Source organism: Perca flavescens, chromosome 14 (genome assembly GCF_004354835.1).
Source record: "Perca flavescens isolate YP-PL-M2 chromosome 14, PFLA_1.0, whole genome shotgun sequence".
In the NCBI taxonomy this organism is placed as follows: domain Eukaryota; kingdom Metazoa; phylum Chordata; class Actinopteri; order Perciformes; family Percidae; genus Perca; species Perca flavescens.
Window position 1 is genome coordinate 10,624,378 of NC_041344.1, and position 26,651 is coordinate 10,651,028.

General features: G+C 39.5%; 2 protein-coding genes across 3 annotated transcripts in view; both read right to left on the bottom strand.

Moving 5' to 3' along the window:
* Window positions 1–14,300, bottom strand: part of atp9b (ATPase phospholipid transporting 9B) — a 41,692-nt gene extending 27,392 nt beyond the window's left edge. Inside the window, exons 1-9 of one of the 2 annotated variants that reach the window (XM_028597368.1) lie at window positions 14,206–14,294; window positions 13,690–13,761; window positions 9,540–9,713; window positions 6,797–6,947; window positions 5,726–5,839; window positions 5,051–5,159; window positions 4,284–4,342; window positions 3,216–3,267; window positions 1,549–1,643 (exon numbers count right to left, since the gene is read on the bottom strand). In XM_028597368.1, the coding sequence (XP_028453169.1) occupies window positions 1,549–1,643; window positions 3,216–3,267; window positions 4,284–4,342; window positions 5,051–5,159; window positions 5,726–5,839; window positions 6,797–6,947; window positions 9,540–9,713; window positions 13,690–13,697 (762 nt within the window). In that variant the 5' untranslated portion in view covers window positions 13,698–13,761; window positions 14,206–14,294. Of the gene's footprint in view, window positions 1–1,548; window positions 1,644–3,215; window positions 3,268–4,283; window positions 4,343–5,050; window positions 5,160–5,725; window positions 5,840–6,796; window positions 6,948–9,539; window positions 9,714–13,689; window positions 13,762–14,205 lie in introns of both variants that reach the window. The other variant, XM_028597367.1, reaches the window with a different exon arrangement.
* A 1,004-nt stretch (window positions 14,301–15,304) lies between these two features.
* sall3b (spalt-like transcription factor 3b) lies at window positions 15,305–26,290 on the bottom strand. Its single transcript, XM_028598222.1, has 4 exons — window positions 24,897–26,290; window positions 17,376–20,354; window positions 16,915–17,261; window positions 15,305–16,204 (listed from the first exon to the last, which is right to left on the bottom strand). Exons 1-4 carry the CDS (start codon window positions 24,976–24,978, stop codon window positions 15,812–15,814), a joined length of 3,801 nt encoding a protein of 1,266 aa, XP_028454023.1. The 5' UTR covers window positions 24,979–26,290; the 3' UTR covers window positions 15,305–15,811.
* Between the last annotated feature and the right edge of the window lie 361 nt (window positions 26,291–26,651).

The following is a 26,651-nucleotide window of genomic DNA, read 5'->3' on the forward strand; positions in this document are numbered from 1 at the left end:
AGGCAGCCTCTGCAGCGGCCAGGCAACCCTCAGCTATGCTCAGATAGTGTTCTCCTGGTGAGAACATGGGCAGAGCGGTTAAAGAGGAGCAGGGAAGATTATTTTACTGAACCCCCAATGGAGAGTAGTGTTGCTCCAGCAGTTTACAAAAATGGGCTCAGAGACTCTGTGACATCTTGATGCATTCAGAGAGATCAATGTGGCTGCTGAACAAACTGGAATCATTTGGTGATTTAAGCAGACACAGAGGAATAAGAAGTCTGAATGTAGTCAGTACTCTCAAGTTGTTGGTGGTTTTGAAACTTAAAGACATATATGATATAATTTACTTGTTCTTAGAATGACCGCCTAGCTTTATGGAAATTTCAAAGTACTATTACTATCTAGTGCATACAGCATGAGCTCATCCATTAGTATTCAGGAACAGCAGACTTTGACTAAAAATCTGAGTTAACACTACTGGATAGCCCCTTTCCCACTGGGCAAAAAACAATCAAATCTGGCCTTTGTCGTTAGTGGGAAATGTTACAATCGGAATTCTTTCCCAGGACCAATGACTCTGCAGTAGGCACAAGTATTTATTGGCTCCATCTTCTTTTGGCAGTGCGGGAAACATGACACCTGGGTGGACACGCTTATTTTTGCACAGCACAATGCTATGACGCTTGTCACTTCCGTCTGTAACTTCTGCAACTCTTTGTAATCTCAGTGACAAATTCCGCCCGCCTCCGTGCAAGAAGCGCCCAAATTAGTTGGCACCGAGTTTGAAAGAGAGACTGAATAGGTAACGGATATAAATAAAAAGGTTACCACCTTAACATTTGCACTGGCCTCCATGCTGCTTTCTAGTGTGTTGTGTTTGTACTAACCCTGTTTTCCGTCAAACATGACACACCCAAAAAAATAAATAAACAGAAAGACATACGCGTCTACTGGCAATGTGAAAGGAGTCTATGACCTAGTTTTAGCTTGTTTTCCTGTGTTAAAAAAGCGTAAATTTTGATGGAAAAAGGGTCAGTGTGCTCACTTTTTACCATTAGAGAAATTAAGCACTTATTTCTGCCTGAGAACAATCACAAAAGAGCATGAAACTGATCTGTCTTGACTTCTGACTAAAGGTGAGTTTGGGAGATATTATCAAATACTCTAAATAAATAATCCAAAATTGAGGGATAACATTGTGAGAAGGTTGCACAGAGGCTAAAGTGAAGACAACTCTTGCTATCTTCAGGTGTCTTGAAACCCAATATGGATGCCAAAGCTCAATCATCAAATGACTTGCTGCAACTTTAATTCTCTGATCACACTAAGTGGCAACAAAAAAAAAACCATTGACTCTACTTAAATCTTAAGTGTTGAGTATCGCCTCCAGTTAAAGGAAGCTGCTGTCAGATTCAGACTGTTCCTCCTGTCTGTCATCAGTGATTAGGTTTCCATCGCAGCCAGACAACTTCATTTGATGAGCAATGCTTTTAGAGATAACAGAACACTCATTCACAATCCCTTTGTCTGTTACCAGAGAGTCACTACATCGTAATGTATCCATACCCCCACTGCTGGTAGTCGTTGAGTGCAGCCAACAGCAACCTTCAGTTTCCAGTCAGTTTCTCCATCCAGCTGATCAGTTCTGATGAAACATCCACCTGAAAGTAAAAAAAGGGACAGAAATGCTGTAAAGACTGTTGTGTCTGTTACATGGTTAACGACAACCTCGGCCACAAATTACATTTACAGAATTAGCGTAAATGCTAAAACGAAGCCTAATAGTAGCACAAGTGGATAAAAGTCTGCAAACTGACTCGGTAATGTTAGTTACACAGCCCTATCTATCTATCTAAGTTTTCCAATATTAGCAACTGGTCATACCAGACCAAGTAAAGCTGTAGCAGCAAAACCCCTAAATGCATTGAACTGATGAAGAGTGCATTTTAGAGCTTATGAATTCAACTTTTCATCTGTAGGAGGAACACTATGTTTTCATCTTTTAAAAGTTGCATAGTCTCACTTTAAGATAAAAAAGGTTTCTGTGGCTGTATCACAATTTCACTCAGAAAATTGATGATTTAGTATAATTTTATATATATTTCAATAAAATTCAGCACTAAATATTAGCATTTTTGGAAACCCTGTGGGAGGTTCTAAAAGTTTAAATAACATTCAGCCAACAAACATGAGACGGTTTTAATAAAATTGGTTGCAGTTTGTGTTCACACGGTTAAATATAGCATATACAGGTCACACATCCTTGTGAGGCATTGTATATTAAAACATTAAAACACATTTAGCTTGTAAAATGATGTTACTTTAATAAACTAGCATATGTCTATTGCCAACAGGACAGTACATTATAGCCTGATTCACAACGCAGAGCATCTGTGGCTGTTGTGGACACCGCAAGGTCTGACAAACGTTGAGCAGTCGTGACCTGTATCGATCTGAGGTAATATTACATATGAAACTGATGGATGAGAGGAACTATGTGACAGAGAGGGTAAAGGGCAGCTATAAACCATCCCTGGAGGGTTAACTATGATGGACAACATTAGCACAATGAGGATGATTCATGCTTTCCTTCTGCTGCAATGGGACTTCAGCTCCTCACATAACATCACTGAGATGCGTGTGTACGACTATGTGAAAGTATATGAGGCTGTATATGTGAAAGATAAAGGTGTGTGTGTGTGTGTGTGTGTGTGTGTGTGTGTGTGTGTGTGTGTGTGTGTCTCAGAGTCATAAAGACATCAACAACTCCCTGCCAAGCATATTGGCACATCAAAGATTGATGGAAATGATGTCCTCTGAACATTTCCTCCCGATGCCCCCTAGAAAAGAGCTAGGATCTGACGCAGCTCATTGATTAATTGGAATTTGCATCATCAGTCACTAGAAGAATGTGACATAAATCATATGGATCACAGGCTGCCTTGGAGATGATGTCAAAGGACTGGAAGTGTGGGGAAAAGTCACATTTCTCACCCAAATGATCTTGATGCAGTTTGTTAAAGTGCCACAGGGCACACAAGGTTCAACTGTAAGGCATTCTGTCTGATTATTGTATTTTATTTTTTGCATTACTATTCCATTTATTGCAAAGATTATTAATGTTTCTCCATTTTAGGATTAATCCAGGAGGAGTTTTGCTGATGCGGATTAAAACTTTTCAGCACCGTCCTCCTTCACATTGATAAAGTTACACAAACACTTTGCCAGCTCACCATTTTTCTCTGACGTTCTCAGGAATATCATGTCTGCAGGAATCCTTTGGTTCTACAAAAAGAAAGAGAAAAAGCAGGAGTGCAAATGGCGGTGTGTTACTCAGCGCTGTGGCAAAAGCCCTTTGAATCTTCCTGAATAATTAAACAGGGTCAATACCTTGACCGGAGGGTGAAGGAGAAACCGTTTTTTTAAAAGTCTGTCTAAGACACAGTAATGGAAATTTAACTTTCTAGCAGCAGCTGCATTTCATTTTGGCTGAGCTGAAACCAAAGATCACATGCTTAACAGGTGAGTAGGAGTTTTATAGTATCAAACATGCATTCTCGGTTTCACAGTGAAGCAAAACTCTGATTAACACTGTGCCTTCAAATCAAGTTAAGTTACTTATTATTATGTACTTTAGAGTTGCTGGTAAGCTATTCAAAATCTGCTTTGTAATCTTTTGGACGTGGGGAGAATGTGTAGTGATACATAAAATATCTGATTAGATCCAGGACTAGACAAATATTATGCTGAAAAACTTTAAGAAAATGGAAAAAAAAAAAAGAGGCAAAGAGGCAAATACTCTTTAAATCTGTATTACACCCTGACTTTTTTTGTGCACAGTCACTCAGTCATAGAATGGGGTAGGGTAGTCACATCACATTTACCAGTAATGCAGACAGATGTTAAAGTTAATATTTTAACAGCCAAATGGTCATCTATTTGGCATACCCAAATGGAAAAGCTTATAACAGAAGACCTGTAAGGCCCAAATGCATATATGTGTGACCTCATTTAAAAGGTAACATCTTCTAGTTCCTGAAATTGTGCATGTCTAGCATGTGGCTGAAACACAACCTAGTTGTTCAATCAATCATGGCTCAAAAAATATGTTTGGTCCTCGTCTATAATAGGTCATATATAAAACATAAATTGGTTACATATTGTTATCATAAACTTAAACTGGATGGAAAGAAACAGCTATTTGGGAGATGAAAAAACATTTGTCGCAGAAAACTGCCCAAAACTGAGCCTTTCAAAATCAGTGCATGCAAAGATATCTACATGAAAAACTAAAGATGTACCTTATCAACAATGATCAGGTCCCCAACTTGTATGTCTGAACTCTTTACTTGAATTTTACCTGAGGAAAGAGACAGGTGGAATGAAGAAAAATGGGACAAGACAACAGACAGCAACCCTAAGGCAACGTCACGTTCAAATTAAGACTCTTAATTTTTTAAATATGCTGTGAACTTTAAAATAGCTATGAAATAAAATGAAGATATTGATTTCTGGCCCTTGAAAATGATGCTGACTATTAAAACCACAACCCACTTTTTGCTATTGCTCTTCTCTTTCTCTCTCACCTTCTAACAGATAAGATTACCTCCAGCATAAGAATGTAATACCCCTCTGTTTTCATCTCTGGTCAGACGCATAGACAAAAACAATGGCACATTGGGTCACTCTCAATTATATTGCCTCAATATCCGCCACGACCCCTCTTCTTCTGTGCTCACAAGCACACGTAACTGTGTACATGCACACGAGCACAGAGCGAGAGCTACATCTCCCGGCCATGGTCACAGATACCACACAGGGGGATTTTACCACACATTCAACAAAGGGACAGTTCTTAGATCATACGCTCTTGAGAAACTGAGCGAGAAAAAATCAATGCAATTACAGCAAGAAGAATGACTTCTGTTACAAGTGTAGATCCAGTGGAGGGCCGTCTCTTAATTGCATGGGGAGAGCTTGACTATACGCTGGAATATCCGTTATCATAATGTCAGCAGCAAACAGTTACAGGCATGAGGAGGAGTGTGGATAGATTTCTCTCACTAACCTCGCACTGTGAGCTTGCTGTAGAGTTGAGAGTTCATCTCTTTGTCCCGTTGGTACCGTCGCACTTCATCCACAGCCTCTCGCACCATTGTAACGGCTAACACAAAACCCTGAGTGACAAAAGAGGCAAAACAGATCAAACACACCATGATCATTTATAAAGCTTCATTAATACCATAATCCATTAATGTAAAACATGTAAAGATGACTTTTACATACAGAAAAGGTTCACGGCTTACATTATTAACTCTTAAAAACAATGTAAGAGACACTAAATGAAAACAGTCTTGACTTTGAAAACTGAAGGTTTTTTGTCAAATGAGGTATTAAAAACACAAACTCTTTGCCTTAATCTTTAATCTGTCTTCATGGTATAAAAAGATGGCTATAAAGTGCTAAGATCAACAGTAATGGCAAATTTGAAAAGATGGATTAAAATTATGATTTTCTGAACGATCAACTAACCTATTAATCAGCTAATGATTTCAGCTCTAACTGGCTTTTGTTGCATTTTGACATTTATGAATCACAATAAAGACTGTTTTATATAAACAATAACAGCTACAATTACATACAAACAACATTTGTGGCATAATACAGGGCAGACGTGCTTTGAGAGAGCAAAATATTTTCTAATACAAATCAATTAAAGAGTGAAAACTAAAGTAGCATTTACCAGAGGTGCCCAGTACGTGTACAAATATCCGATTTTCAGTGATGGCACAAACTGGGAACAGGCCACCACCAGAAAGTAGAGATTGAGGAAGAACTTGAACTGCTGGTAGAGAACCTGAGAGGGGAGCAGAAGACAAGGATTCAGTGAGGTGAGTGAACATGTCATCAAGGTGAGTCAAAGACGACGACAGCTGCCAGAGAAGACAAAGAGGATGCAGCAACAACAAAGGAGACGGGATGGGTTACTGTACATGTTCCAAGGTGTAACAAGATACATGTTAATGCTGTTAACTGTACATTAACCTAATGGAAACTCTGACACTTTGAGAACTTCTGTTTCAAATGGCATTCAGTGACCGATTTCATGTGGTAACTTGGTATAATGTCGGTTGGTGCCTACGCTTTGCAGAACAAACAGACAAACAGGACTGAAAAAAGGCCAATTTTCTTAAATCACACATACCAAAATGCAACCTGGGATTTACTGAGGGCTCTTTGCTAATGGGCTATCCATCAACAGGGATCCTTTAGTATTCTAATTCATCTAAGGTCAAAATTTGAATAATGTTTGCAATAATGAGAGTCTTGCATCTCGTCACAGATTATCAGACACAATGGGATCAATGGACGATGCTCAACAGTTAATGAACCCCCTGACCTTTAGGGGAACATGCACACTGCTAAACTCAATTTGTGTGTATTTAATAATTCAACATGGAGGGAGAAAAAATTAGCTGTTTTGTCCACCATCGATGAGAATATCTGCGTCTCTAACAGACAGTTGACATTTTATGGCCTGGGCCAAAGGTGGTCCTCTTAATCATGGAACCATTTGGTTTTTAATAAGTAGGCCTGATGGATCTCTAATGTCCCCTACAGTGTAAACCCTTAACTTAATGACAGAACAGTTAAGAATTACACCTAGTGCATGCTACTGGGCTTTACATACGGTTAATCTGCGAAAAGATCCAACGTATTTAAGCCACGTCGTCTGTGTCTGGAACCAAGATCAGAGCTTAAAATGTGAATTCACAGGCAATAGGTCTTTGTTGTTTTCTGAAATCAAACTCACCCCAGGCACAAAGGTGAAGATGTTGTACTTCTGGTTTTTGATGGCATTTTTGGGGTACTTCTCTTCACATTTCTCCGGGGAGCCAAGCCAAACTGTCCTGGCCTTCAGCTCCTTCTTCCTTCGACAAATATGGGCCAGGCAGTCACAGCAGCTGAGAGAGGAAGACGTCGATACGATCCAGTGTCAACATATTACACCAACCACATGCTACTAAATGTATTGGGCTGCAACTAACAATCAATTCATTAGCAATATATTGGCCAATTACTTTCTTGATGAATGGATTACTTATTTGGTCTGAAAAATGCCCATCATAATTTCCTGAAGCCCAGGTGATGTCCTTAAATGGGATTTTTTGTTCGACCAACTGTCCAAAACCCAAAGAGATTTAATTAACAATCACATAAGACAAAGAAAAGCAGCAAATCCCAACACTTAAGAAACTAACGGGAAAATACTTTTTCACTTTGCTTCGTACAGATCAAAATATCTCTTTACTGAACTGTTTCAGCTCTAAATCGTACCAAGTAATTTATCTAAAAGCTGATTTTGAAACCTGATAACGATGCAAAAATTAAGTAGGGAAGAAGAAGCACACTGCATGACTTACGGACCTAAAACAATAAAATACGTGTTTAGTTGAAATTATGATATATAAAAAGAAAAATAAAGATACAGCTAAATCCAATTTATCAATTTACCAACTTTCACTGGAAGAAGCCCAGAGTTTATTTTTATTTTTTAAAGTAGATCGATTTTTCGAGTTTTTTTTTTAATTATTATTTCTTCAACAGACTCTTCACCACAATTCAAGAGTCTTCTAACTAGAATAACAGCTTAGAATATACGTCTGGCATCTGGATAGTTAAAAGAAAGATGTTTAAAAATGGGGAGAAAAGCCAAAAACAAGAACAGTATTATCTACCACATCAGCCTGAGTCAATTGAAGTTAAGAAAGTTTTTCCATAATCACACCCTAGACTTTTACATTAGTGTTTTTTCAGGTGTTAGTGTTAATTAGATCTTCAAGGCTTCTTTTGACACAATTTTATAAAGAAGTCCTTTGCTTACAGGCAATGTAATTATCTGAAAAGGTTAGTATCTCTCCAGGAGGGAATTCCCCTGTTAATGCTGTGGGAGTCAGGCACTTTTAGAGCTGAATATCAGGTAAACCTTAAGAACCAGACATGCTATGTGTGTGCAGACATACAGTACTGCATGGCAGACTATGATATATATTTGTCCTTGTTAGTATTACTTCATGTTGAATCTTTCTGACATGCAAAGACCAGCCCTTTCCTACGGAAGGATGTACCTATGTTATTATTGTAATAATATCAAAGTTCTAAGAAGAGATTAGAGAGAAGGGATGAATTGTAGATTGCCATTTACATTTTAAAAAGTGTTTGACTTTCTATCAACCTGCTAATGACTACATTGGGGCTTATCTAGCATATCTGATATCAAATGCAAACAGGGTGCAGTGTGGGGGTAAATTACAATGAGAGCAGCTAGATGTGAGCATGACCTAAACTGGCACCTGGGGGGGAAAGTGGGGAGAGTGTCAGTGTATACCGTCATGCTGATCGACTTGGCTTTTCCACTTTTTAAGCAAGTTGGCAAAACATAAAACTAAATAAATCAACTTTGGTAAAAAGTCTTGTTTGTATTGGCCTTGATGTTCTCTGTCTCTGTGCACGCCGAGTCCAGTTTCATAAGAGCGATTATTTGAGCAAATGAATGCTATCCAAATAATATGCCATTTGAACAGTCAGGGCTTATTCAGTGTGAATTATTTGTGTTTTATAATCCCACACTAAGCACACATAAAATTACTGGAAAGCATCAAACTGGTCAGCTGTGAAAAATCCGATTTGTTCATTAGTGGGGGGATGGGGAGGGAGGGGGATCAATATGCAGCTTCAACTGGAGATGCACCACTAACAACCAAACGCCACAGGAAACTATGAAATTCCTACGTCAGTAAATGTTACTTTTTGGGCACTGAGGTGCTGCACAAACATTTGTTTATAAAATGTTACACTTTATTGTTCTGGCATAAACAAACACTCCTCTCTACAGGAGCATCTTTAGAGGGCAAAACCTGTCAAATTAATCATTAGCTGGATAAACCGCACCGTTCTGTTTGACCTGAAAATCTTTTTGGACTGATGGTGCGCATCGAGGAACTCGACCAAAAACATGCCCTTATCCTCTTTGCACTTCATGCACAACTACCGGTGCGTTTGAAATCCAAACTGATCGTCACAAGCATACTTACCGACATTATACACTACGCATACATTTACAGAATGACAAAACACTAACAACTTTCAGAGTGGTTCAAGGCCCAAATGGAAGTACAATAACTCTAGTCTACAGACAGAACATAACATGACTTTGCAGTGTAGCAGAGGAATTTATTTAGGTTTGAAAACATCTCTGTATTTCTCTCGGAAAAAATACCTGACCTCACACCCATTCCTGGACAAGGATTATCAATTTCACAATTTGGCCTGTATGTTTAGAGATCGGTTATAATATAGCTTTTGTTTAGAAATTGTTTCAGCAACTTTTCTCCCAAGCAGAAGTAGGACTGAACTGAACCACGAGACCAGCTACACGAGACTCGAGTGTAATCAGTGCATTATTTCTTTGAGTCATCATGCACAGATGACCAACATAACTCATTATGTGGTAATAAAACCATATAAACAACAATAACGCAATGGTGTAGAAATACCTGCCACAGAGGACTTTCCACCCTCCTAGGAGGAACCAGCCGAGGCCTCTCTGTCTCTGATTGACTCGGGCCCGGGGCAGCGTCTGGTAATCGCTCTCATCATTCTCAAAGCCTTCTTCCGACATCATCAGAGGCATCTCATCCAGATTAGAGGGCTCATCTTCTAGAGAGTATCTGTGAGGACAGAGCACAGTCAAATATAAAGAAGCCGAATATGAAAAATGAAAAATTGCGACGGTCCATTATTTTTGAATGATAACATTTTGTGTTAAGGTGCAATTACAGACACTGCTCCAGCCTTGTACATTTCTGATGTGAATATTCACTTGAGGTGAATGAAGATAACAACAAATCCAAAAAGAATATTCAGTCATGATGATTTCCCATTTAAAATGTAACAAACACTTTGTTACATTGAGAATTATAAACAGCACTCTACTCATTACGATAAGCTCCTCTTTTAAGCCACATGGATGCTGAATTGTACATGATCTACAGACAGGCTGTGTGGTCATTAATGGACATTGAGTAGTTGGTTGATTGTCAACATTCAAGAATTACTCCATATCGCACCATAAGTGCAAAAAGATTAAAGCTAGTTAGCGCAGTTGGTACAGTTCCTCCATCACTGTAGAATACATCTCCTATTCACCTTATAAAGACACACTGGAAACACTCTTGCGAAGCACACAATGCCTTATTCATGAGGCCCCTCTAAAGAATCAAGGTAGTCTGTAGCCTAACAGGAAAAACCTACATGGGCTCACAATACTGACAACACACAGAAAGAAGTCATACATTACACTTACAAAACTACAAAAGCACTTAAAGATGCAAATTACATACAGTACAAACTGGTCAAAAGACATCAAACCCCAACAAACCTAGAATAAAAAGCAAAGATGCGCCTAAAACTGAAAATATAATCTTGAATGAAAACCTTCTGTTATATACATTATTATTTAAGTAAATAATAAGTAAAAGCCTATCTATTCAAACACAGCTCAATGTGACAGATAGCTTGCTGTGTAGACAGTGAGTATTGGATACCAAAGGGGATATCAGGTTTACAATAAGATGAGCTACTTTCTTGGTTACTGTAAAGTCAAGGCCATTTCCCATTCTGCTGGCATGTAGCTGAGCCTACACTATTCTTTACCTGCTTAAAAAAACACAAACCAACCATATTCACAACTCGAATATTTCTGCATGCACACCCACACTTACTGACTTTTCTTTACTTTTTTTTCTCTGAGTTTAAGAAGACACTAAAGCAATATACTGTGTTTTCTGAAGAAATGAAATAGTTTGCTATCTTCTGAATGTATGCAGACCACCTTTACTTTGGTTTGTGATTGTTTAGTTTAAAACAAGTGAGGTTTATAAAATATTAATTGTCAATTAATTATGGTGCAAACCCAAATCTGGTGTTGTTAATAGAATGTGAAGGAAGCTTCCTACTTCACTACGGTCAACGTTGCTCACACTGATCCAGCACAATGAGACATTTTAGACACCAAAACATCAACATTCATATCTGATATATTTCAATAGACTAGGGGTGTAAGAAAAAAATCTATACATTTGAGTATCGCAATTTTATTTTGCAATACTGTATAGATTTTCAAAAAGGCAAAATCAATATTTTTGTTTTATTAAAAAATAATATACTATTATTATTTATTTATTTTTACATTCAGAAATATTCATGTAAGACAGTGGTTCACGTTTATGTTGCATTTAAACCCCCTACCGCTATGGCTATGCTGAGACGCACCACTAGTGTCCTTGCCCAACAGTGCCTGACTTTTGCTAGAATCTAACAATGTAGCTATGGCTGAACTTTGGCCTACTTTAGCATATAAACATTAGCTCACCAAGAACCTGTGAATCAAAATCCCAAACTGGCAGTTGGATTTTCTGTGTACGGAATTGTTTACCTAAAGTAATCTTCTTTGACTTTTATGAACATCATGTCTATTTTTATTTAAATATTAGTTTTTCTAAAATTATACTTCCCAATATATCGCCTTACGCACAGTATTGAAATATATTGAATCGTGACCCATATATTGTGATACGTATTGTATCGCCAGATTCTTGCCAATAAAGAGCCCTACAATAGACAACAAAATGCTACCAAGTGGGTGACGTCCAGTGTCTGTCTACAATACCTGGCTGCTTTTATTACCAGCAACCACTTGAATGAATTAAAAAAAAAACAACTTCAACATACAGAAATAAAATCATAGGCTACTCATACATACAGAAAATATAGTACAGGCAGATCTATTTGGGTAGTCTGTCCAAAACAAAATTCTAATTTGGAAAACTCTGGAATATAAAAACAGGCTGAAAGGTCACTCCCATGTACATGAATATGTGTCTTGTGCCTACAAAAACATAGACATGTGAACAAGCATAAAACTAGCATCTGCGGGATTATGAGCTTAAGATCAACCATCCACACTAGTTCTCAGTGATACGGCCCTCCAGAGGCAAAACATGTAGAAGCTTGTGAAGCCCTACAGAGAGAGAACCAGAGACATAATGTAATAGCAATTCAGAGGACTTTCAGACCTAAAAACAACTTGTTATCTCTCCTTGCACCATGTTATCCACTGTGGACAGTGAAAAACACCCAAAGTAAGGCCCTGCACCAATATTACTCCGATAAGTACTGGGTGGTTTGTAGAGTCCCAGTTCTTACTTTTCTTTACTACATTCAAATATCTCACTACATCATGAGATTAAGCCTGAAATATGAAAGTTTCACTCCAGTCAAACCAAACACTAATGGATTTTACAACAATCCCTCATAGCATAAATTACTTGATCTGTAGTACTACATAAAACACAGATCCCTGCTGTACAACTATAATAATACTTTTGCTCATGTAGTGGCAATTTCAATTTGTACAAAGTTGGTTCCTGACCTCTGAATCCCTGCCTACATCTATCTTTAAAGCAATTCAAACCATGATCATGGATCATGAGGTGAAACAAAATGACAATCAGTCTGATTATCTCACAATACTTATATTGGACATATATACATTATATATAGTTTTCTGTTGCATGACTAAAACTACTTTTTGAACGTACACGTTCCAAAACAAGTTCCTTCCCGGGGCTATTTTGCAGCGGCACCGTTGCTCCGCCCAAGATGATTGTGATTGGTTTAAAGAAATGCCAATAAACCAGAGCGTGTTTTTCTCATATCCCAGAATGCTGCGTGGACTAGAAAGACCCTCCTCGGTAGCGCTGTGGAGGAAGGTCTGGCAATGCGAGACTAGGTAGTGCAAAACATTGTTGGATTTGGTTCAAAACCTGCAAATCAACTCATGAGGCTCTGACCTCAGTAACCACTGCGCTTGAGGTAACCACCAACCTCCTCACTGTTTTGTGTTTTGTTTACACACTTTAGGGACTTGAGGTATGTTAATAACATCCTGCTTTTTTACTTTTATTTTTCAACATGGTGCTGAACAGGTGTGTGTGTGTGTTTGTGTGTCACAATGTGTATTATATTGATGTAGGTTTTGTGATCTGTCTTGCTGTTTTGTTGATGTTGTCATGTTTTTACTGTTAAATTGTGCCCTGCCTAGGGACTGCAGATGTAAACTGGATTAGCCTAAGGCTATCTCTGGTACAATGCATCAAATGGCAACATTTATTTTAAAAATTGATGGTCCCTAACAAATAAATAAAATAAATAATAGACATAGTGTGTCTTGCTATTCAACTCCCACATCTGATTACATAATAATTCAACTCTAAATCCAGTGGAAACGTTGGCTGCAGCAAAAGCATTGCTGGCAACAATTGCTTCCTGTGTCATTGGAAAAGCTTTATTAGTGTGGCTTAACCAGCTTCAGGACCAGTGCTCGGTAGCTGACCCAGCAGTAAAAGATCTTCACATGGCCAACTAAACTGTCACATGAATCTTATTACTGAGAGCAAGAGAAAGGAATTCAGAAAGCCAGACGTGTCATGTGTGTTTAAATGTGAGATAATCACAACTCAAGAAGAACTGCTTATATCCAAGCCAACTGTGGTATATACATTTGTGGTGGGCTACCAATTAAACATATTTACTTATACTTTGTAAACAATCAACAACCTACTACTTGGTCTAAAACAAAAGTACCTGGTCATGCGACTAGTTCACTTCCTGTCCATTCCTGACCCTGAGGGTTTTATTAGCTCATCTTCGTCCAGTCTGAAAAATGAACAAGCTGGTGAATGATGACTACAGTATGTAACAACACTTTAATAACATGTGACGAACTTCGTTAACACAGATAAGCTATCATAGGACTTTAAATGCCAGGAGAGGGCTGAGCAGTGCAGTGGTCAACATATATCGTTCACTCACTACAACGCACACTAAGAGGTTATGGAGTTTGTGGTATTGGACTAGTTAGGGCAGATTTAACTTTTTTTTTTACTTTATCGATGGTGGTGTGAGCAAACCAAGCAGCTGTCAAAGAAGAAAATGCGAAAGAGCTGTCAGCAGCAGCGCTAGCAACACAAGCTAACAGCCACGAACCGAACACAAACACGCACCCGGTAGCAAGCGAAGCAGCTAAATATAAACACTTTAGACAAACGGCTGCGTCTTTAGTAAGCAACCGAAGAAATAGCCTATCTCGCCCCTTCATACCTTGAAAGTCTGGATGAGTTGTAATACGGGATTCTCTTCGAGTTCTTCCGTATCGGATTTAACGGGATGCTGTCAGCCATCTTGGCTGGGCAGTACCTATGGGCCGTAAATACTGACGTCACGTTAAAAAAAAAAAATAGCGTTTAGGATTTATGCTGCATTCACTTACTGTGCAGAAATGTCGTAACTATGAAATTAACGATAAGACGAAGTGATTATACTGTGATGCGAGGTTTAAGGTTAAATGGCAAAGGGCGTATTTTTATTTTTATTCATTGTAGGCCAACGGATTTCTAAAACTAGGCCAAATAAACAAAGAAGGTGTTTTCTTACCAAAAGTGGGCCTGATTCAATGTAACAATAGGGAATGTCGGCTTTCCGAAAGTCTGCAAATGGAGATAGCGAGATGCGAGTGAAAGCTCCTCAAAAGTAAATAACCTTTACATTTTTTTCACGTTTGAAAAAGTTTATCGTCTCCGGTAAACCCACCACTCTTATCAACAGGTCTAAACAGACCACTTTGTCTTACTTAATTGTTTATTTTTCATTTAGGCACCAGATACTATTCTAATATTCCAGAATAATTGTTTTAATCGACGTGTCAACCAAACGTCCACTTTCTGATGTGCTCCCGATAAATGATTAAGTAGATTTTGTAAATTATAAAAATAAAAAAAAGTGTTTGTATTTATCCTCTCACAGTGTAGAGGAACAGTAGGATGTGGAACTGTTTATATCATAAAGTTTAGAGAGAGACCAGAGAGACCATTTATAGGAAATAAATTCACTGATTTTGAAAACCAAAAAATAACTCTAAAGCATCTTATTATTTATACTATTAACTAGTGTTTTTGAGATATGTTGCAGCTTGAGGAAGGAAGTTTTGCTGCAAGCCTACAACAACAGCATAAAAGATAAACAAGATGCATTTTGTTTGAGTGCACTATGTAGGCCTACATTTTTTTTTTTTACTTAGGCCTATATGCTCAAAAGAGAGGTAAAGTTTGCAAAAGCAGTTATGGAGAAGCTAGATGAAATGATTTTGTGTGTGTGTGTGTGTGTGTGTGTGTGTGTGTGAAATAATATCAAGACAAGTAAGCTCTTTTCAGTATTTAAACAGATTGAGGTAGTGAATGAACATACAGAATGTTTGTTCTAGTTTTTATTCGAGTCCAACTGTTGTTTAAGAATGACAATTTCTCACCATAACATTGACAACTGGTAATTGTGGGTATTTATGAGCATGTTTTGTGCTTTGCACCAGCTAGCAGCATTGGGCAGCAGTCCGGAAGAGATAACAGACTCTTTGCATTATTGATTTGAACATATGTTCCCTTCTTCAGAGCAACCATATGTCTAAGCACCGTAGGAATTCTCAGGTACAAGTTAAACAACTTATTTAATGTATAGAGAAAAACAACATTCACAAATGACAGCAAAGTAAAATAGCAAAATGTGAATACCCTACTATTCTCTGTCAATTGATAAAAAGTTCTTTTTTTAAGTCTATATATACAGTAATATATAAGAACAAAAAAAATGTTTTACAAATATTTTAATGTCCATAATAGATTGCATAAGTATTAAGTCTCCATTCATCTTGTTTTCAATTGATTCCAATTTCTTTGCTGTCATCAATCAGCATAGAAAAATGCCTATTATTTCCCAGGTCCATGCCTGTCTTGGTTAGACTGGTTATCGGACTTCCTGCGGTGCTCACTCTGTCGATGCCTGCAGTCAGAGGGTGCAGCTGAGAGATGCCTCTGTTCTGAATCACTGAGATCTCGTTGTTCTTCGTTGCCAGGCTGTTGGCGATAGCTGTGGCATAGCGGTTCCAAAATCCAGGGTCTACATTCATCGCTCGAGCTGCCAGGTCCTTCTGAAACATCTCTCCAAACTTTGCGGCCTCTCCACTCAGCAGGGCCATGGGGTTCTCTACCGACAGCCGCCGACCTCTCCTGGCTGGTGCGTTGTTCCACATGTGAGTTCCCATATGAACCTAAAAATGACAGATAAGATATGAAATTTGAACTGCAAATGATGCTTTTATTTCAAAATGCAAATATGTCAAGCATGGGTTGACCCAGTGAATATCAAGTCCCCTAATTTAAAAGAGCTGGGGCTTTATACTCCTCATTCTATATATCAATAGGCTTATTAAAAATAGAATGTATATATGTTGACTTGTAAAGACATTTCATGAGCATCTGTGTTTACAAGATCTGTCAATATGATAGTTCCACTAGTATGGGTTTTTAAAGGCCGATGATTTTATTCATCGGTTAGACGATCAACAGAAAATTAATCAGCAACAATTTAGATGATCTATTAATCGTTTGAGGGATTTTCCAAGCAAAAATACCAAATATTTGCTGCTTTCAGTTTCTGAAATGTGAAGATTTACTAGACATATCTTTGGGTTATGAACTGAGGATTCGACAAAAAAAAACTTTGGGCTTTGGGAAATTGTGATGCACATTTTTAGTTATTTTCTGATATTTCATAAACAAAACAATTCATTGATCAATGGAGAAATTAATGAGCAGACTATTCAATGAGTAAAATATTTGTAAATTAATTTGTTAATTTTAGCTGTGCAGGACCCTTCCCTCTAATATTTCACAAAATCAGATATGTACCACTGAATATATCAACAAAGCTATGTATCAGCTTGACTCCAAATGGAGAAAAACATCATCCTTTATCTACCTTCAGATTGCCTTTCGTAGTGAAAGCTCTGCCGCAGATGGAGCAGACAAACGGTTTCTCTCCGGTGTGTGTGCGCTCATGGATCTGTAGGGCGCTGGCTGACGAGAAGTTCTTCCCGCAGACGTTGCAGTTGTGCTGCTTCGGTGTTCGACGATGAGGAGCAGGGCCGAGCAGGGAGGTCATTCCTGGGCTGCCGACTGATGCATAAGTCGGGGGGATGTGGACGCTAAATGGTGGGTGCTGCACTTCGGACGGGTTGTTGTTTGGTTGACTGTGACCATTCACCTCGGTTTTTATCAGGCCTGATAATGTGCTGGTATCCAGGCTGGGGATGCTTTGACCTGCAGTTGAAATAAAAGTGCAGAGGTATAGTTTTCCTCCCTTGAAATTAAACACAGACATCCTAAAAAGTAAAATAAATTTGAACCACAATTTAACTTTAGTTAATTTCATAAATGTACCTCTTTCTCTGCTCAGTTGGAATGACATACTATAAGGAGTCTCCTCTTTCACACACAGCTTGCTGGCCTGTATTCCTCTCAGCTCTTGGGCCACTGCAGCTGCTGATGCAGAGGTAGGAGACTCAGATTGCTCTCTCTTCACTGAGGCTGCCAAAGGCTCTTGGGATTCTGGCCTGTTGTTGTTCACTGCAGGTGATTTGATCGTCATGCCTTCTGAGTTGCTTTGAATTGGAGACACTGATACGCTTGGTGAACAGGAGGATTCCGACACATTTGGGCTGTTTAGGCTGCAATTCTCCAGCCTTTTCCCCGATAAAGAGCATTTAACATTGAGTTGGCTGCTGTCATTAAAACCATTTGTTAAAGATGTTATACCAAAGGAGTGGTTTAGGCTTAAAGTAGAGTCAATCATCCTCATTTGGTTCTCCAGTGCAGCTATACTTGAAACAATGGTGGAGGACTTAGGCGGAGAATAATCAGAGATCAAGGGTTTAGATGGATTAACAACTTCCTCCATATTTTCTACCTCCTCTTCCTCTTCGTCATCCTCCATTGAAATATCATCAATGAGGTCATTGCCGTTGCTGCTGAGGCTGTCAAGGTTCCTGTCGTTGAATGAGATATCGTTGTCCATCTCCTGCAGCCCGTCCACCAGGGTGGAGTCTGGAATCTGCCCGACCATGTGCATACGGATATGCTGCTGAAGGACAACAGCGTTGGTGAACTTCTTCTGGCAAATGGGACATGAGTGTTGCACCTGAACAGGAGGATTTTCTCTGTGAACACCAACGTGTGTCTTTAGGTTGCCTTTGGTGGTGAAAGCCCTGCCACACACTTTACATTTAAAGGGCCTCTCCCCGGTGTGAATGCGGTAGTGCATCTTTAGTGCACTCTGACAGCTGAGGACGCGGTGACAGAGGACACACTGGTTGGGGTCTGTAATATTTTTGTCAATGTTCTCCACCAGCTGCTGAAGCTTTGAGGTTTCAGATGTTTGCATAGAGTCCAGGAAGCCACCGGTTGGGAATTTAGTTTCGTCTGAGTTGAACGAGAGAGGCGGAGAGCTGGAGAGAGGGGACGCTGAGGTGATGGGTTGAGGTGTGGTGACCACAGATGGGACCGTGGTGCTGGTTGCTTCTGTTACTGGGTTGGCTCTCAGTCTCAGGGAGCAGTTTTGGGGCAGGTGTACCCCCTCTGTTTCCAGTATATCGGACGCTTCTGTCTCACGGTTAGACGGTGGAGACTCTGAAACAGGAGAGAAATGAGCCTCACTGCCTCTGTGGTTAGGTGACAAAGATGCACATTCACCAGGAGCTGGCAGGTAGGGAGATTTAGCAGATGGTGTTACACTTACAGGGTCATTTGAGCCTCCGATACTGGTAATAGTGGAGGAAAGCGGAAGACCCATAGTGGCTGGCAGAGTTGCTACAACAGGTTTGTTATCCAGCCATGAGGAGACAGGTTTCTCTGGGGGAATGGACATTCCATAGGGAATCCCAGAACTTGTTGGCACATTGTCAAGATATTCTGGCACCGGGTATGGGTTCATCTGAACATGAGGATACTTCTCTTTATGCCTCTGAAAGTGGACCTTTAAGTTTCCTTTCGTGGAAAAGCGATTGCCGCAGATGTTGCATTTGAAGGGCCGCTCTCCTGTATGGGAGCGCAGGTGGATCTGCAGAGCGCTGTCGCTGCCAAACACTTTGGCACAGAACCTGCATTTATGCTTGAAGAAGGGCTCCTCTGGGCTGGGCTTCGTTTCGAACAAGGGCATGTTAGGCAGTTTCCCTTTCCTGTGCTTCATCAGGGCTGCGAGAGGGTCAAGTGCATTGGCTGTGGCGGCGATGCTAGCCAAGGGATTGGGGAAAATGACGCTGCTGGGGGGGGTCTGAGGTAGAAATGACAGGCTGGAGGATGAGCTGAGGAGGCTGCTATGCCCCATGGGGAGTGGGCTGGAGGAGCTAAGAGTCTGAACGCAGCTGATGCCGCTGGTGTGCGAGCCTGTGTAAGGAGGCAGTAACGTGGAGATGCTGCTGCTGCAGCTGGAGAGAGATGGTGTTGAATTTTCCGAGGATGCTGAGGTACATGTTACGTCTCTAAAGGTGGACTGCCCGTACGCAGTTTGTGAGGGGAGACTTTGTGACTTGTCAAGCACAGAAGACAAAGAAACGGCAGCCTGTCCGTTGATGGTTGAGGGCATCGTTCCTGACAGTGGCAGGATGGGAGGAGTTATGATGCCTTGAGAAGGGAAAGGGTTAGGTGCCAGAGAAAGAGATCTGGAGACTGGTTTTAGCGCTGCCTGTGTTGGTTGTCTGTTCATTGAGGCTACCTGGCTGCAGATCTGCTCAATAAGCTGCAGCTGGTGGACCTGTTGTTGCTGCAGAGCCAGCAGGTGCTCCAGGATCACCGGGATGGCTGCTGAAGCTGCCTTCCCTCCAGTACCACTGCTGATCCCCTGGGAGAACTGAGCGACAGCCACCCTGGTGCTGTGAAGGATCTCCAGCGTCACGTTTGTACTCGGCATACCGTAGCTGCCAGCAGCTGACATCTGGGGGGAAGTGGACTCAGCTGAATCTGGAGGCTGAGGGCTGGAGGTTGCGGTGTATTTGTCCTGTGGCCGATGCTCAAGCTCCATGGCTTCATCACGCACCATGCTTAAGTCTAAATTATCCAGACTGTCCTTGTCATTCCCTAGCATCTCCCCCAGCTCAAAGCCAGCACCTGTGGACTCGGCTGCAGACGAGTCACTGGACGCCATGCTAGGAACGGGAGAGGGTCCCATAGGAGATTCCTCAGGAACTGGCATCCCGTTGTTGTCCTTCACTATCAGCACCAAGGGATCCTCGGTGCAGACTTTCTGATGTTCACTCAGTTCAGCCCAGGAGAAGAATTCAGCACAGCATTTGTCACATATGTGTGTTTCCTCACTGCTGTGGCAGCCTCCAGTGGTCTCCTCTCTTTCCATGCCCTGCACGGTGCCTGAAAGCATAACAAAAAGACAGATTAAGAATGCATAATTGATCATTTATCGTCCTGATATTTCACCAGAGGGACACATTTTCCTTTATCACATTGCAATTAATCCCCACACACAGAGCAGCGAGTCCATCTTTCCAAACTCATGTTGTGTGGACAAGCATTGTTCAAACCCACTGAACTTGAAATTCCACAAGACATCCCAAAGTGTCCAAATATAGCAAACATGTCTGGCTGAATTGCAAGGAGTTTTACAAATTATATATATATATATATATATATATATATATATATATATATATATATATATATATATATATATATATATATATATATATATATATATATATATGAAATGATGCAAAACACATCTAGAAACAGATCATTTGATGCAAAAATCTAATGTAACATTTTCATAAACTATGCAAAAATACATGCATGTTTTGAATGATGAATAATGAAGCTAGTAAAGATTAAACTGAATGGGAATCCAAGTTTTAACTGCAAACAATAGCCACCTATTTTTCTTTTCTTTTATAACATTATAGGGATTCCAACTATTTAAATGTTTCAACAGGCCGGGAATAAATGTTGCTTTAAAGTGTGGAAAAAGGTTTTAAACTCACACCCTCTGTTTTCAGATGTTAATCATCTTCCCGAAAAATCAATTAAGTTGACCTCTCGATGTGCATTCAGACAGATAATGAAATTCCATACAATGTATTGATTTTTTTTTTCATTCATACATTTCAGTAACGTCTCTCATCTTTATGCACAAACATTGCACGCGTCCCACATTTTGTGCAAAAACTTTGTAGTTAATGGATTAGAAAACCGGACAATCACTAATTTAACTGTACAACACTTCCCTGTGATGAGATGTGTTTATAAGCAGAAAATCACTGCATTTATTAAACATATATTACATATATTCAAAGCAGTTTGAAACAATTTATACACTTTATTATTATTGTTGTATTACTGATCACACTCTGATGAACACTCATGTGTTTTCATTTCTAGAAGAACACACGTGATTCTGCATTAACAACACCAGGCAATTGATAGGTTAATAATCTTAACGATAGGCCACAGTATTTAATATCACAGCTTCAAGAGACAGCATAGTTCTGTCTTTAGTACAGTAAATACCTAGAGGATTTGTGCTAAGGCTGCCACTTTTACATTATATTTTACTTAGTCATTAAGCTCTCAATTTACAGGAGAAAAAAAGTCCATGAAACCAATAAAACCCCAGAATATCCTAATGTAAACAGGATATGACATATGGATTTGTTGTTTTAATTCCTTAACTGGTATTGACTGTAAAGTCAACCCACTATTACTTTTTAAAGGAATTTTATTGAAATGTGTTAGATATGTAATGTGTTTTATACAGATTTGATCATTTGGTTATATCTGTAAAAAATGAAATCTGTATAAAACACATTACATATCTAACACATTTCAATAAAATTCTTTTTCCTTCTGTTTGACAGTGATATTTAAGATTTTACACTTCACTATTGCATCTGTTCAGGCTTTGCTCCATTAAGAAACAGATAGCAACGCCAGATGGAAGGAGTTGAGGAAATCAATAGCAAATTATTGTTACATACACTCGGGCTTCCCTACACAAATTTAAGAACACCAATTTAAAAAAATACCCAAAATTTAAATATGGATATTATGAGGTTTAGATTTTTTTTTTTATTCAATTTTTTTTGCAAACATGCTTTATTTGAAATGCAACAATAATTTCCTTATTTTATGAAGAAAAAAAAAAATTCTGCCACATAATCATAAAATCAAGTGCGTGTGTTGAGAGTGTGTGTGTGTGTGTGTGTGTGTGTGTGTGTGTGTCCGACATATGTGCTGAACCTTTGTTCTTAAACACAGTAAGACTGTCGCACTAAATGCTTGCTCTTACTGGAATTGTTGGGTCTTTGTAAATTACAGAGAGTGGTCTAGACCTACTCTATCTGTAAAGTGTCTTGAGAGAACTCCTGTTATGATTTGATAAATTGAATTAAATGTGGACAATTTAAATGTGCATGTGGTTGTGCTAATTTAACATGAATGTGGGTGTACGTGCTACCGTGTGTACATGTAGTTTGTTTGTGTGTGTGTGTGTGTGTGTGTGTGTGTGTGTGTGTGTGTGTGTGTGTGTGTGTGTGTGTGTGTGTGTGTGTGTGTGTGTGTGTTTCCAACTGTAGTCAATACACTCCAGTTATCACTATCTTTCACCACCTGAAAGAATGAGTCCCAGAGTGCTCAAGCTAAACACAGACTGGGATGTCGGGTGTACTTACAATTATACAAGTACACTCAACAAATCCTAATGCAAACACACACTACAATGTCTGTATTAATGTGTAATCATTTTGTTAATATGTTACAGTCTTTAGCTTCCAACTATCTAACATCTGAGATCATAAAAACTTGATTTTAAATCTTTTTATTTCCAGTGTAGAAAAAGAAGAGTGTGACCACAGCTGAGTGGGTAAAATCTATTTGAAAGTCAAACTCGTCAGAGGTAAATAATCAGAGTCGCTGGCTCACCATGTGGGTGGTCTGAAGATCACCAAGGCGATTCAGCAAACACAGGAGCAAAAACACGTTTCACTGTTTTAGCTCAGGATTTTGTCTGCACTTTGTAAGATTTACTTCCAGAAAAAACAAAGAAAAGATCATTTTTGATTTAAAGCTCTGAATGCATTTCTAAATATAAAAACGCTGATAGAAATGTCTTTTCGAATGTCACCCTCGCTCAATGTTAGGAGTAGAAAACAGATTTATGTCTTGTTTCTTGCTGTGTGGTTTGGCGATGAGAGGGGAAACAAAAATCATGAAGCTGCAGCTGAAAAGCAAACCGACTCTCAGCCCAGCGGTGATGCCTCTTTGCCTCTCTGTGTGACCTCTGGGCTGAAGAGGTCAATGGTTCAGAGTTACTAATTGTATTATGATCCAGACATGGAGCACTTGCCCCTCGCAGGGTGAGGCTGACAAAGGTTAAGTCAGCAGGCTCGATCAAAGCCCATCTCCGAGTGGCGGAGCCCCCCGCGTGGCTGCAGGGCTGTGGGAGGGCCTGAGTGAGGAGGGCCTCTACCACACTCGACACCTTCTCGCAGCCACAAATAATAAATAAATCACTGACAAACATGGAACAAGAACTGTGATGATGATTCAAATTAATGTGTGGAATTGGTTTGGTCTTTTGCAAGCCTTTTGCTTTTCAGAATTGTGCCATAAATGATAAACAAGGTCGATATTGATATAAATGAATACACATGAATCATATTAAATTAGATTAATTCTGATTCATTTAGATGTATGAACTGTCAGTTATTGCCAGGTAGGATGTAAACCCGTTTTTTTCAGAGAGTTTGCACCAGATTTAGAGAGCGCAGGCCAAATTATATTCACAATTCAATCAATTTTTGGATACCACAAACATAAAAACACATATCCAATAGTTTAAAGATTCATTTATGGTTAAAATATTGTTGCTGATGTGAGTAAAAAGGTTCAAATAACATCGAGGCTTTCCTGCACGTACACGAGGACAGAATGTAATTGTTGAGTTAAATATTAGAATATTAGAAATGATGTTATAGGCTTCTGGTGTGCCATACCATAGGCTGGCAATATGAGTAAGAACTGAGATCTAGTTACAAATAATGTGTACAAGGCTGATCATTTTTTAAGAATTAAAAACGTTAATATTAAGAAATACTGGATGCTGATATCCATTTAATTTGTTTTGTTTTTCATATTATTTACGAAATAATTTATACTGAAAATATTTAATTGAGAACAACAGTAACATGTCTTCTCCTGGTATATAATGTAAATGTTTCTGATTTAAATGTAAAAGTTGTAATATAGTTAACAGGAAGGCCTCAAGCCAAAACCCAGAATAACCTCAAACATAATTTTCAGAAATAACTCTTTTAACATATCTCTTCGTGGTTATTTCCATGAGTTTATTCTGTATGGCAACAGGTCTTGTTTCTACAGTACCTATCCCCCTGAAACTGTTAAACATGAAGGACAAATTAAATAAAATGTGAAAATAGTTCCATTCATGAGATGTTCCATCTTTTTTGATAAAACATTAAATATGAATCAAAATTAAAATGCACACTTAAATTCCCTTCTCATCATAAATCCTAAACTTTCAGACTTTTTTAATACTAACAAGGTTTCATTTGGCAGATTTCAAAACTGAAAGTGTGAAAACAAAATAATATAAAAATGTAAAATATATAAAAGGCCAATATTTATTTATATATTAAGACTCAGGCAGAAACAGGAAGTAAACCAACTTAGATCAGTTTCATTTGCTAAATTTGTCCACTTTTTCAGAAATATGTAGAGCTACAATAATTGTCAATTTAATCATTTTCCTATACTTAAACATGTTCTTTGCAACAACAACAAAAAAAAAAGCCTTAAATGAAGCTGTTCCTCAGCGATAATTCCTGTTTATAGCAGCAGCTGAACACCCAGTAAAAAGTGGTTTAAAGCCTCCCAGACACCTACCATTTCTGCAGAGGAGTCCGCTCTCTGTCGCTTCTTCATCTGACCTGAGGTGCTGCGGTTTGGCTTGCTTGCGACGGGACATGTTGATCTTTCTCTGCGACTCGCTGCTGCCTTTCGCCGACTCATCTACAAGCAGCGAATGGGACCCTTCAGAGGGAGCGGGGTCGGTGAAATAAGCGAACGGTGGCTGGTGTTGATACCCGTGTGCAGATTGCGCATGTCAGTGTAATTGTGATGGAGGAAGGATAATGCTTTTACGACTCTTGCTGCCCTTCGGTGGGTGATTGGCTGCGATCCAGCCAACTCAGGCTAGATATGGAAATGAGGTATGGGGTTTAATAATAATTAGTTCACTTCCTGTCCGGTGTGCGGCTGCTTTTACGCACAACTCCAAGCGGCTCCGGCATGTTTTAGTCCAACATAAACTCCTGTGAGGGGCTCATGCGTTGTGGAGCGGTCTTGGGTTTAACTTTGTGGCCAAATGCTGCATCTCCGTGTCCGTTTAGGTTTAAGATTGACTTTTTTTCTTTCTGAGCTCTTGGATGAGCGTTTGTCAAAAGAGACGCTCCAGTTTGAGCTGCCTACTCGGGCTGCGGATGGATGGATGTCCCGGTTGAATCGGTCGCCTCACGCACTTAATAAGACAGCAGAGCAACACTAGCAGGGGCAGTTATCCTTCCACAGGAGGACAGGCGATATGCTGAGTCTCCAAAAACTGCGTGAAGTCCAGAGTCGACGCGATAGAAGAGGTAATTCTTGCGTAACAGGCGAAAACCTCGCAGACGGATTAAAAACGTGCGTAAAAATCTCGCTCAGGTAGCATTTAGGTCCAATCACAAACTGGTGGCTCTCGGAAGTGACTCCCTGGTTTATCCGAGGCACCGGCGCTCTCCTTGTTGCCTCCGCCTCCGGTCCATCATTAGATGCCCTTCAGCCGACTGCGATAGGCTGCTGCCAGGATACCACAGGAGGTGTTGGAGCCCTTGATTCATTTGTTACGACCTCCCACAATTTGGCGCCATAATAGACTGAAAAATGTCTCCAAGTTGGAAAAGTATTCTTCCTTTGAGTGATGATCAGGGATGTGTGGAGGGTAAACCAATGAGCTCAGGCTGTAATCTTATGGAGTCGAGTTTAATGAGGGTGTTGAAGGAAAAAAAAAATGAGGCCTAGACCTTCATTTTTGTAGTTTTTGTTTAAGTGTTGGTGATTGGTTGACATTTAATCACCAACTACAGGTCATAAGTTTCAATTCAAGGCAAATATCCGAGCATATGAAGTGTATAATATAGAATCTGTTTTGATGTTATTGTTTGATCCTCCTCTTCCACAGACTGTAGCTATTTCAAAGCTTAGAGAGGAATGAAGCATACTTCACCAAAGCTGTAATCCCTTTTCACCAGGCATTGTCCCAAAACTTGTAATTATGTGGTATTAAAAGATGCAGCTGGGGGTGGACAGAATCAGCTGTTGATAATTGCAAGCACTACACAACAGCCTGGTATTGATCGGCATGTCTCCCATTCCCCTGCTATGGAGAGATAAGAAGGCCCCACTCCTGCTGGAATATAATTTCTTCTGACCTATCAGGTTTCTACAGACTTATGATGAATAGCCAGAGTGGCCAAGAGGGCTTATCTGGAAACTCAACCCTCCTTGATTCGATATTGATTCTTTGTAACCAGCGTCGGCACACAAAATCAAACTAGTAACTACTTGACCGTGATCTCTTCCAGATTCTAACTTGGCCTACAC